This window comes from Trachymyrmex cornetzi, unplaced genomic scaffold (genome assembly GCF_001594075.2).
Source record: "Trachymyrmex cornetzi isolate Tcor2-1 unplaced genomic scaffold, Tcor1.1 scaffold270, whole genome shotgun sequence".
Taxonomy (NCBI): domain Eukaryota; kingdom Metazoa; phylum Arthropoda; class Insecta; order Hymenoptera; family Formicidae; genus Trachymyrmex; species Trachymyrmex cornetzi.
The window spans coordinates 581,412-594,402 of record NW_017297377.1 but is presented as its reverse complement, the minus strand read 5'-3'; the positions used below and the strand labels follow the sequence as shown (position 1 = coordinate 594,402).

The 12,991-nt window shown below is 41.2% G+C and overlaps 1 protein-coding gene across 1 annotated transcript in view; it reads right to left on the bottom strand.

The window, feature by feature from the left end:
• Positions 1 to 2,391: 2,391 nt before the first annotated feature.
• The window catches only part of LOC108761849 (fat-like cadherin-related tumor suppressor homolog), a gene marked incomplete at its 5' end in the record, with an annotated part of 60,704 nt that continues 50,104 nt past the window's right edge, over positions 2,392 to 12,991 (bottom strand). Inside the window, 9 exons of the mRNA XM_018508608.1 lie at positions 2,392 to 3,490; positions 4,007 to 4,153; positions 4,528 to 4,668; positions 4,933 to 5,266; positions 6,159 to 8,864; positions 8,945 to 9,082; positions 9,620 to 11,017; positions 11,096 to 11,739; positions 11,851 to 12,903. Of these exons, the coding sequence (XP_018364110.1) occupies positions 2,937 to 3,490; positions 4,007 to 4,153; positions 4,528 to 4,668; positions 4,933 to 5,266; positions 6,159 to 8,864; positions 8,945 to 9,082; positions 9,620 to 11,017; positions 11,096 to 11,739; positions 11,851 to 12,903 (7,115 nt within the window). The remainder of the gene's footprint in view (positions 3,491 to 4,006; positions 4,154 to 4,527; positions 4,669 to 4,932; positions 5,267 to 6,158; positions 8,865 to 8,944; positions 9,083 to 9,619; positions 11,018 to 11,095; positions 11,740 to 11,850; positions 12,904 to 12,991) is intronic.

Here is a 12,991-nt window from a genome sequence, read left to right as displayed (position 1 = left end):
CCATGGTTCTAAAAGTTGTACACTCAAACTGTTCAAATGGCAAGCAATAAATAATTTTATAAAATTATTTTATATAAAATACATAAATATTTGATAAAATTATTTATTCCTTACTTTCGTAATTTTTTGAGAACATAACTCGCCAGTAGTAGGCCTGAAGTAATAAATAATTTACTAAAAAAATTATATATACAAACCATTTATGTACGCTTTCAATCAATTCCATACTAACTATAAAAGAAATTTATAATTTTAATGTTATTAATTTATCACTTGGAAAATTTTAAAAGATGGTTTTTGCAATTTTTATAAAATCACTAAATGATTCATATACTATTTATAAAAAATTCGCTGTCACATCCATATTTTCTACTTTACAGTCTTTGACCAATGTGCTTCATCGTTTCTTTTTTTTTAAATAAAACTAATCTAAATGTGTTATATAATATTTATCCGTGCTCCATATTGTGATTATCATTACTGATATATCATTACTGACTGAAATTTTATATCGCTTATAATTTTTATCGAATTTGCAACTGGCGGAATCAATTTTGTTCTCTTTACTTTCTCTCATACGGTACTAATGTAAAATTATTAAAAAATGTTATACGAATCTTAATATGTAATTCTCTAAAATTTCAGAAAGTAGAAGCACAGTTGACTTTAACTTATATGAGGACGAGAGACGATGCGTTTGCTCTTGGTCAACATAAAAATCACCCTGTTTATCATTATTAGTAATATGATTCGCTAATATATCCTACTAAAACACGCAGGATAGCTAGCATCCTTTACAGAACAGGAACATAAAATCGAATTTCTCAACAAAATTCTACGTATATAAATGAACATGTATACCTCACCCAAATATAAGCTGCCGCTACAATATCCATTAACAAAAAAGTATTCTAAATGAAAGTGACAATGAGTAAAAAAATCTTAGACATTAATAAAGTGTTCCTTGATTCTTCTATTTCCTTTATCAAATTAATCGAAGGAAATGCATTGCTTGTATGGCATTAAGAATTAATTCGCAGTTTTAAAAAGTATTCCATTATATAATATTATATGGAGTTCTTATAATGAAGAATACATGAGATGCGAATGGCAGATTGGTAAAGGGCGCAATGAGGTGAATTACCTCGCACCGCTGAGCAGTCTTATTAAAGAGTAGATAGACGATAAAGCGTGATGTAAATGTAAATAGTAGCACCATGTATGCAAATTTATCGGTCGTACTGATGGTGACTAAATAAAGAGATAAAAGGGAGAAAAAAGTTAAATAAACGGAACGTTGACTTAGCTTACGTATACACGGAGGAGGCATCGCCCCTTCCATCGCTCTTCTTTGTTTCTTCTTAAATTTGTTATAAAACGTTGGGTAATTAACATTGCAATTATTATGATACAAGTTATAGTATTTGATCATCGTATAAACATTATTATCATCACAGTAAAAATATTTCATATTTTTTTAACTATTAACCTGTGCATAAACACGTGCACAATCGTACACATATTTGCTCCGTAACACGGAGGAGGCTGTTCTTCTTTTTCACTAGAGTCCATTTACTTACACGCTAATCTGCTACTTCTTACTTAATATATGCATTATTAAGTAGTCCGTCGGTTCATTTATATGTAACCAAAATAAAGTCAGTTAGCAAATAGTAAAAATACATAAATGTACCTATGTATCTTTTGCACTGGAATTATAGTTGTTGGATTAATATGTTAAATTTAAACGATAGGTCATTAAACAATAGTCATTGGTCTGACGACACTGTCGTGATTAACTTTACTTTTCTCGAGTAATGAATTCTCTTTTTCTTATTCAAGATCATTTCTTACGCGTGTAAATGTAGTCATAGTTGACACAATCTATTTTTCTCTAATAAATCTCATCTCCTTGGTAGAGTCGAAAGAAATATTTTCAATTATCGTGAAAAAAAAAAAACAATATTAAGAATGCGTGCAGTGTATAGCGTTCTGTAATATGTAATCATGTATCTTTCTTCTTGATGAAGCAAATAATTTGTATTTATAGAATATTAACATCTTCCAAATGGAAGAAGAAACATGGCTTGGAAGTAGAAAACATACGAAAATTATATGTTCAAATATCTTTTTACCACCAAGTCATAAAATTACATTGATCTATATTTTCGATTTCATTTGTTTGTATATAGGATGTTCCGCGAGGAAACCAACAAATTTCTAAAAATGTATTCTAAGAAAGTAGATATTTTAAAGAATTAATGTGATCAAAAGAATATTCACATAAAAATAATATAAATGTTTAGTATTTTTTGTTTGTTACAATGTTAATAAATTGTCTATGTTTTGGTAACATTTATTATAAGCCAAATTGATCTATAGAATGTGTGTGTGTGTGTGTATGCGCGCGCGCGTGTATAAATTTTTTGCTTAGAATAAATTCTAGAATACATTCTATAAGTTTATCAGTTTTTTCACGAAATAGTCTATATATTATAACAAAACATATATGTATATAATATTGATAAAATAAAATAGAAGCTGTCTAAATTTGTTCATCGATTCTGATATGGACATACGCAACGTACGCACTGCTTGCAACTGTAAGACATATAACTATTCGCGATGAGTTTGCAGGATTAAGTACACTGATTCTTGAACTCTACCTAAGTAGGAGGAGATTTAAGGTGCGATGTATTTCCGTAACGGTATACATCACATGCGCGACGTGCGTCCAGAACACGCCGGTGGTTCGCATAAACGGATTCCTTATTTCATAGCTGCCTGTACAGACTGTCTTACTTCTCTATGACGATATAACACTCTATGTACAAAATTGCATATTCACAGATATCCGCGCGTCTCAATCGTAGAAGCACGGAGAAACACGCTTTCGCACGCTTCGGTCTATCCGCGTACTTCGGCACCACCGTTCGTCACACTGAGGTCTGCGTGATGCCGTTCCCCGACAACCACAAGCGTCCGTTGCTCTTCTGATCCGTGATCTCGTACTCGGAATCGTCGATCTCGCACAGATTCGTGGAAAGATCGCTGTTGCTGGTTGCGCCGCCCAATAGCGAATTCCTTTCTTCCAGTGTGGTGATGACGGATCCAATCTCGTCCTCTTCAATCACCTTGTGGCATCGGTTACGGCGGGTGCTCGGAAAACCATAAGGCACTACGTCATCTTCTTCTTCCTCGTCGGACTCGAGGGTGCTAAGACGGCCGTTGAGCGGATTCGTCTCGTTCTCGGTGTCGGTGTGAATATTATAATGCGGCAGATATGAGTTCGGGTGACGCAGATAGCTCTCAGAGCTCTTGTATTTGTACTCTCCCTCACCGCCGCTATCGAGAGGATTCAGACGCTGCGTCTCCGCGCAATGATATTGCTCCGAAAACTCGGTCCCGCATTCGGAGTCGCCGACATATTCCGATTCTTGATCTTCGTTTAACGTCTCAATGTCCCTCGTTGGATCTATTGGACCATGCACTATAACAGATGTTACATATATTTCTATATATTTCCATACTATATATTGTTTAAGAAAGTTTTACAAATTGCCATAATTAATGTTGTTAGCGAAATAATAAATTAATACGTATATGACATGATATATCATATTTCTTGTCATGCATAAATATTAACGTGATTAATTATGGTACTAATTCGTTAGTCCCTATTATTATAAATTCATTATTATATTGTTATATATTACAATGTTAAGACGGCATTAAATACATCACTTTAGGTTCTATAATTTTTATTATAGGATGCGTGTCAATAAAACTACTAAATTTTTGTGACAAGTTTGCTATCAAACTCAATACTTATGACGTTACTAAAATTAAAGCTGTCAAACATCAATATTACACTAATCATGCTAATGCAGGAAAAGGTAAATCAATGGGCATTCACAGATATCCGCGTCGCAATCGTAGAAGCACGCTCTCGCACGGTCTATCCGCTTCGGTCTATCCGCGTACTTCGGCACCATCATGTACTTACTCAATGGTAGTTGATGAGTATTAGACTCATTACTCTCATTGCTATGGAAACTGGACGAGTCTGGGACCTCGCTGCCGGGTACCTCCGTGATGTTGGGCAAGGGATTCTGACTCGGCCTAACCCAGTCTGAGCAGTCCCAGTGATACCCTAAAAGCATTGCAGACAACGACTGTACTCCGACACGCTACATGCGATGCGGCATAGTGTTGTGCGGTGAAGTAAAAGGTAGAAATAGTGCGAGGGCAAATAATAGCACTCGATTGAGATAGTACAAGCGAAAAAGCGAAGACCCAAAGTATACCGAGTATCCTAAGATCGCACTTTGGCTACAGCAGCTTCTGGTGAATTTGTAGAGTTTTATTAATAGCCGTCGATGATGTATTTTTAATTTTTCTACATTTTACTGTTACGTCTGCAAAATTTAATGCTTACATTAAAACATCTTTAATTTTTAAGAGACGATATACGATTCGGAGGATACTCTCTATCTCGAGCCATACGAGCGGGCTGTCTCGACTTACCGCCGACGATGCGAGGATCATCCTCGATGGACGTGACGGAGGTGACGGAAGACCCAACCGCATGAGGTGTCCGTCGAGAAGAGTTTAGTAGAAGTCCTCCAGTGGTCAGCTCTGGTACCACTGGGCTCGCTCGTTTCAGGTCTGTTAGTGCACACAATATGAAACACGCTGGTGTTAATAGAATAATCGGCTACGCCAATGATAGAAAGGTCGCAATGAGAGAGAAAAGACAGAAAAAGAGCGAGAAAAATTAAGGGAAGGTTTCGTCGAGGAGAGATAAGAATGAGGAAGAACCTAGTGCTCCACCTCTTACGATTGCATGCCACAAGCGAAATCAAAAGTAAGAAGCTACCGGACGGAGCCAAGAGGGTAATTCCTCTTTCATTGACGCGGTGGACCACTCACCATTCTTGATTTTGGTAGTGTCGGTTATGAAGGAGGCTAGCTGCATCTGTTCCTGCCAGGTGGGCTTGTGTAGACTGTCCGTGTCGCTGCCAGTTGCATTTCCGCCGACCGGGTTAGCAAGGGTCAGGGACGGGGGTGGTATGGGAGTGCTGCGATTTAGATTTCGTAGATAATCAGGCGGAAAGTTCTCTAGTTCATCGCCCGCGCTACCGTAGCTGCGCAGGGTGTCCAAGTTATTTAGAGCCACCGCTGCCGAGTTACCATACGTGGCAGGCTCGTTGTTCGAGCTTGGAGTGTAGGAGGCGGGTCTGGGAGGACATTGGGGAGGTTCTCTCTGTAAAAAGAAGAATTACACGTAGACCTTAAATGGGATCGACGTCGCGATGAGGGGAAATGTATCACGCGGGCAAATCAAACGATTGCAAATGAAAAATAAAACAGCGTTAATGTCGATTACTAAATAGCATTATATACCACAAAGAACTGAAGGCATTATATCATAATCGTGAGTTATTAAATTAAATCTCTTGAAGTTTCTCATCGTGTAGATATTAAAATAATGCCTTCAAATAAATGCACATAGTACGTCTGAAAAACTTCCAGACAAACATTCTAAAAAATCAACGAATTCAGATATTAGCTTTTATTTATATTATGCTTCTACATAGTTCTCTCCCCTCTTAACACATGCAATTGACGGCGGTACAATGATTGGAAACTGTTATAATACTTCTATTCCGAAACCGTTTTTATCTGATGCGTTCCGTTATATATCTTGGATCACTGGTACACTATCGAAAAATTCTTCTTTTAGACGCAATTGTTTCATAACTTTTGGCCAAACGAAGACAGTGATCCTCGCATTTACCTGATTTGGCCCTAGTAGACTTTTCTTTTATTTCCTAAAATTGCGCCTAAAAGGAGTGTCTTAACGATGTACCAGCGATTTAAAATAATGGAATGCGTAAACTATTAAAGGCGATTCCGGAAAAGGAGCATTATAATAGTTTCCAATCATTACATAATCGCTCTATTGCGTGTGTCAAGAGAGAAGGGAATTACGAAAAAGTCTGCTATAAATAAAAACTAATATCTAAATTCGTTGATTTTTTTTTAGAATTTTTGTCTAGGAATTTTTCAGATATACTATACAAGTTGGAGAGCTCATGCTTTTATAATACGTCTGATAATGAGAATAGTTAATCTAAACGTAACAATAATAGTACCTGTATGACTTCCAGATTGCTCAGTTTTGAACTGCGCTTGAACTCGTGCTCGTTTGGCCTCGCGGAATTCAAGACCATTTGCTTCCGTGTCTCATTGTTAATATTGTTGGCACGCGTTCTGGTTCTCTTCGTCCGCATCCGCCAGAAAGCGACGAATATGACGATGAGCAGGATGTTGAGCAGCACCGCGATGCCAATCCACATGAGGTACTCCCATGGAATGTTTAAGTGGTTGGATATGATGGGCGTAGAGAAGGCCGGATTGCCGCAGTTCAAGCCGGTCATATTCGGTGGACAGATACATCTGTACGTGCCGATTTCGTTCACGCAGGTGCCGCCATTCGTGCACGGACTTGCGTCGCATTCATTTACGTCGGTCTCACAGCGATCACCTGTGAAGCCTTGGCACTTGCAGATCGGACCGTTGTTTCCCTCCTCGCACACACCGCCGTGACTGCACGGATTCGGGCTGCAGTATCTACCAAATTCGCAACGTTTGCCACTCAGACTCGGCCCGACGCACTCGCAGACGTAATCACCGCCCTCCGGCACGATCTTGCAACGGCCGCCGTAGAGACAGGGCGATGAAGCGCATGGATCCGTATCGATCTCGCAAGCTAAACCGGCGAACCGGCTGTGACACTGACACTCATAGTTGTCGCTGCCCGTGTCCTTGCAAGTACCGCCATTTTGACACGGCTGTGAACCGCAGACACCCGGCGGTACCAGGATGGTTGCCGTGTCACAGCTAAACTCAACATTGGCGAATCGCTTGAGGATCGCCACGCTACTAGCACCGCTCATGTGCAATGGCACAGATATCCGAGAGATCCTAACGTCGTCCATACAGCCAACGAAACCGCGCTGCACGTCTTCGAAGCCGATAATCGATGGATGTTGCCTCACTTCAGCGCCTAAATATAAATCGTCCGACTGCAGATTCAGAATATCATTGATACCAGGCGCCGAACCATGAGCAATGTGTTTTCCATCTACAGTCAGTCGGGCGCTATTGCTTTCTCGCTCCAGCTGAATCTCATGCCATTGGCCATCACTCACGTACACGCTGCTCACTCTGACCAATCCCTCGCCGCTACCCAGATCGAATTTATACTGCATCACGCCATTAACGATCTCCAGAATATTATAGTCCACTTTGCCGGCCGCGTACATGAGATTGCCAGTAGGCTGCATCGTTCTGATTCTCAAGGATAAGCTGAGACGATCTTCGATCGTTTGTCGTATTAGCGCTTTGTCGATCTTGTAGCGCGCATAACTCTTGCCGCTAAAAGATATGGGATTTCGCGGAATGTAACACGACTCATCGTGGCACTTGGAAATATCTATATCGCAGGTCTGACCGGCATATCCCTCAGGACACTGGCACGAGTATCCTTGAATGGAGGAGTCCGGCACGCAAACTTTGAACAGAGGACAGGGATCCCTGGCACATTCGTTGACTACCACTTCACAGTGATTGCCGGCATATCCTTCCTTGCAATTACATTCCATTTTATGTTTGTGTCGCGGTGACACGAAGCTCGTCACATCAGTGGACACGGGCGTTATTTGCGTAGGATCGAGAGTGATTTTGTCTTGGCAGTCACCGTAAAAGCAGTAACCTTTGTTGCACTTGAACCGAACGATCTCTTCGACGACTAACTTTGTCGACTCCTCCAGTTCCTCCACGTGTTGGTTCAATGCCTCGCGTATGCTCTCTGACGCATAGAAACCTGATAAACCCGCAGAACTCGCCGCTTTCTTCACAGCAAATAGAAGGTCGAGATCGTTGTGTACTGCCTGGCGAATCGCCCGTGACTTGATTAAGTTCGCTTCATCAGTTGACGGCTGTACACTGATAATGACGATATCCTTAAGACGGCAATTCATCGCGTTGCGAACAGTTCTGACGAAACCCTTGCGATGACTCAGCATGAAATCCTCTGGGCTGACTTCTCGAAATCTCACGATTACCGAACTCTCGAGCATTTTGTCGGTCACTAGATCGACGTTAACTTTTACAACAGAGTACGAATGGAACTTGCTATCCGTCACGCTAATGTTTATCCTGTACTCGCCTACGTCAAGTCTAGGCAGGGCCACTAATGTACCATCAATCTTATCTATTTGGAAGAGATCGGTGCTTGGAATCGGCGAGGATGGTATCAAACTGAAGAGAAGCGTATCGTACTGATCTTGATCGGTTGCGTGGACTTTCCCAATAATACCACCGGGATACTCGTCCATGTAAGAATTGATAATCACTTCGAGAGGTGTGATTACTGGTGGATATTGCGATTCCTCGATCACCTTGATTACAACCCACGCATCCGAGTACAATGGGGGACTGCCGTTATCGAACACCCGAACATGTAGCACATATTTATCTTTTACTCTGTTGTTAAACTTCGTCGCTGTTCGCAGAGTACCGTCCTGCTCTAGCCGAAATGCATCTCCCTCGTTCCCGGAACGGAAATCAAAGGTGTACGGGTCAGCATTCGGTTCAATGTCCGCGTCTGTGACTACAAATTGTAAAACCGTATGACCGAGTGGTTTGTCTTCCTGTACAACAGCTGTATAATTTGGCATAGAAAATAACGGCGGATTATCGTTCGCATCCAGAACTTCGATGTTCACCATCACAAAGCTCGAGAGCATCGGTATACCATTATCACGTGCATGAACTTCTAACACATAGCTTGCAATCTAAAAGAAAAAGATAAAACGTTTATTGGAATATTTCGTTTATGTTTGTATCTGTTATGTGAATTGTATTTGATACTAACTTCTTCTCGGTCCAATGATGCGGCGACAGCTATCTGTCCAGTTTTTCTGTCAATGGAGAATTGCTTCTGTCTGTCGCCACGTTCTATATAATACGACACATTGCCATTCTCCTCGCTATCTAAATCGTTCGCGTAAACCTGAAACATCAATAAAATAAAATGTTTTAACGAGACAAATAGTTTCGCATTACGTAAGATGGATTTTCTATTAACAATTATTTATGATTTTGTGTATCTATTTGTTATTTTGTATGTATATGTTACATAATATAAATATTCTTACAGCAATCTTTAGTTAAAGTCATTGTAATATTATAGTTACAAACAAGAAATGAAAAGAAATTGAATTCAATTCTTGAATTCTTGTTCTATATATATAAGAATTTTTTGTGAAAAATATTATTCTACTATAATAAGAACTAAAAATAAATCCTAATCCAACACACACACACACACACAACACAAACACAAGGATAACAAAATAATAGGCCGCAGTATTAGATCTGTTCTTTTTAGTTAAAGTTCTTGCATCTTCATCTTTCTTCCTTTTCTCTTTACGTTGTAGAGAAAAAGAAAAAAGATGAACCGTGCAAGCAGTTTAGCTAAAAAGAATAGCCCTATTGTCTCTTTGAGAAACATTATGATAGAAGTGCAAATAATAACTGAGAAACTCACTTGTGTAACTCTTTCTCCCGTTTTTGCATCTTCTCTCACAAAGGCTCTGTATGAAACTTCGCTGAAAATCGGCGCGTTATCATTGCTGTCGGTGACAGTAATATTGACAGTAGCGTGATTGCTCAGCGGCGGAATGCCTCCGTCAATAGCTTGGATAGTGAGGAAATAATCGCGAGCCCGTTCATAGTCCAGCTGTTCGGAGATGGTTAAAATGCCGGTCTTGGCGTCTATTTGGAATTTCTTATGCTCATTGCCACCGACAATCGAGTAATATATATCAGCGTTCACTCCTGTATCCTTTGAGGTGGCGAGCACTCGTGCCACTTCGGTACCAACCGCGTAGATCTCAGGTACCTTCGCGAAGTAAAGTTTAGAAGCGAATTCCGGCGGATTATCATTGATGTCCTGCACGTTAACGATGAGAGATGCGATCCCCATTAACTGAGGGGTGCCCTGATCAAGCGCCTGAATAGTAACATTGTACATGGCCTTCGTTTCTCTATCCAATGGTTTAGCCAGCGTGACTATTCCACTATCAGCTGCGATGAGAAAGTGACCATCCGCTGAATCAATAAATTCATATCGGATCTTCCGATTGATACCGATATCGTCGTCCGTAGCGTGTACCTTCGTTACTAACGTGCCGATTTCCACGTCTTCGGGCAAAGTGCTGCTGTAAGTTGACATAGTGAATTTCGGCGCGTTATCATTGAGATCGGAAACGAGAATCTCCAGTTGCGATGAACATTCCCAAGTAGGTTTATCTCGATCCTGCACGTGGGCTGTCAAGGAATACTTGGCTTGAGTCTCTCGATCAAGCTGTCCGACGGTTTTCAACACGCCGGTTTCCTTATCTAACGAAAATTTGTCATTATTGTCGCCGGTTAAATAAAATCGTAGTTTAGCATTTGGCTCGTCGTCGTAATCGGTGGCTAATACAGTCAAGACATAGGCACCAGGATGCGAGCCCTCGGAAAGTATCTCTCTGTAACGGTATCTGAGGCAATATGGTGGATTATCGTTGACATCCAAGACTTGCACCGTCACTTTTGTCTCAAAAACGTATTTTCCATCTGTACCAACGATTTGAAGCTCGTAACGATCAATAGTCTCTCTGTCCAAGGATTTTGCCACGTACACTTCGCCGGTAGACCTGATTTGAAATTGCGATCTAGAATCGCCTGACGTTATATAAAATTCTATCGGTGTGTTGACGTCTGTGTCTTTATCGACGGTGACCAGTTTTACCACAACTGTTCCTGGTAAAGCGTCTTCGTTCACCGTAGCCTCATAACGATCGTCAACGAATGCGGGCGCATTATCGTTATAATCTTTTAACTTGACGTGTACTGACGTCCTCGCGAAGTGTTTCGGATTTCCATTGTCAGTAGCAACCACCTGAAAAAAAGGAATTACTATATATATACATATTCTATTTTTAGATACATTTGGAATATACTTATGTATTTATGTTACCTGAAACTTATATTCCGGCTGCTTTTCCTTGTCGAGTTGTACCAATGTTGATATCCAACCGGTATAAGCGTCCACTGTAAAAACGTTCGCTAATTCTCCTATGTCAGATCCAAAGGAGTAACGCACCTCGCCGTTGCTACCAAGATCTTTATCGTGCGCAATAACTTTGAGTATCGACGTCCCCTCCTCGATGTTTTCGGCCAAACTAATCGCATAGGGATTGCTTTCGAATTTTGGCGCGTGATCATTCTCATCCAGTACCTGAAGAGTGATCTCAGCGAGAGCTGTGAGCGGCGGACTAGAATCCGTTTCAGCGAGAACCCCGATTAAATGACTGTCTTTCAATTCTCGATCCAATGGTCTTGCTAGAGTAATCTGCCCGTGAGAGTCAATCGTAAAGAGTGGGTTATCTTCATCGCCGGATACTATGCGATATGTTACAGTGCTGTTTGTGACGGTCTTGAGTTTTGTGATCGGCGTGCCGACGGAAGAGTCCTCTCTTACAAAGAATTTATCTTCTTTTCGCTCGAATAGAGGTGGGACATCGTGGGAACCCATTATGTAGATACTTAGCGGTACATCGGCATGATGCGTAGTTAAGCCTTTGTCCTCCGCACGAATAAAGAGCTCGAACAATTGGTTTTCTAAAAGTATAACAAATATTTATTTGTTACATAAAATCTCTAACAAGACGGATCGTATTGATCCCATTTATTTTGCTTATAGTATAAAGGTAAAATAAATATATCTCTTACCCCACGGCATAGCACTCTTTTGCAGATAAAGAGATCCTGTATCGGGATTTATACCAAGTAGAGATCTAGCTGGTGACGTTTGCGGTTCGTAGATGGAATAAACGATCTTGGCTGCCTCATCCTCATCCGCGTCTTGTGCCCTAATTTTTAGGAAGGGTGTATTCAGGGACAGATTGCCCTGAATGGTCGCTTTGTATTCTCTAAGTAGGAATACCGGCGCATTATCGTTCTCATCGCCAATCTTAACTCGCACCATCACGAATCCGGATCTACCGCCGCCGTCCGTCGCCATAACTGGTATTTCATAGCGCTTCTGTTCCTCCCGATCAAGCTTCTTACGTGTTACTATCTCACCGGTGAGCTTGTTTATCTCAAATATCTCCTTCATCATCTCCGACATTATCGCGTATGTCACCGTACCATACTCGCCGAAGTCTTCGTCCACGGCCAGCACGCTGGTGACCAGTCTACCAGGCAGTTGGTTCTCCAGGACGGTTACCTCGACTATCGGGTTCGGGAATTTCGGATTGTGCCTGTTCGCGGGCAGGATCTCGATCTTGACGCGGGTGAAGCTGGTGTAGACGCCGTCGGTGACGGATACGTTGAGCATGCTGAGCTTTTGCTCGCCAAAGTTCTGCATATTTATCAGCGAGATGATGCCGGTCGACTGGTCGATATTGTATGTCTGCTGTTCATTCCCACCTACGATGGTGTACGTTAGCTTCTCATCGACGTAATCGGGATCGCTGGCTGTGACCACTGTCACGAATTGGCCACGTTCGGCATGCTCCGATAGGAAACAGGTGTATGAGGGCTGCTCGAACTTGGGCGGGTTGTCGTTCATATCGATCACGCTCATCCAGACGTGCGCCGTACTCGACAAGCTTGGCACGCCGCGGTCCATGGCAATCACGGTGAAGTGATGGGACTCGTGATTCTCATGATCCAAAGATCGCTTTAGAAATATCACGCCCTCATCAGGGTCGATGTGGAAAAGATCCGTGCTGTCTTCAGTGTCATTTTGAATAGCGTAACGAACTTGTTGATTGATGCCTGTGCAAAAATAAATATGTATATGATAAAAATATCAATTTTTTTCCAAATTTTATCCATTACGTATAAGACCGAAGGAAATATAATC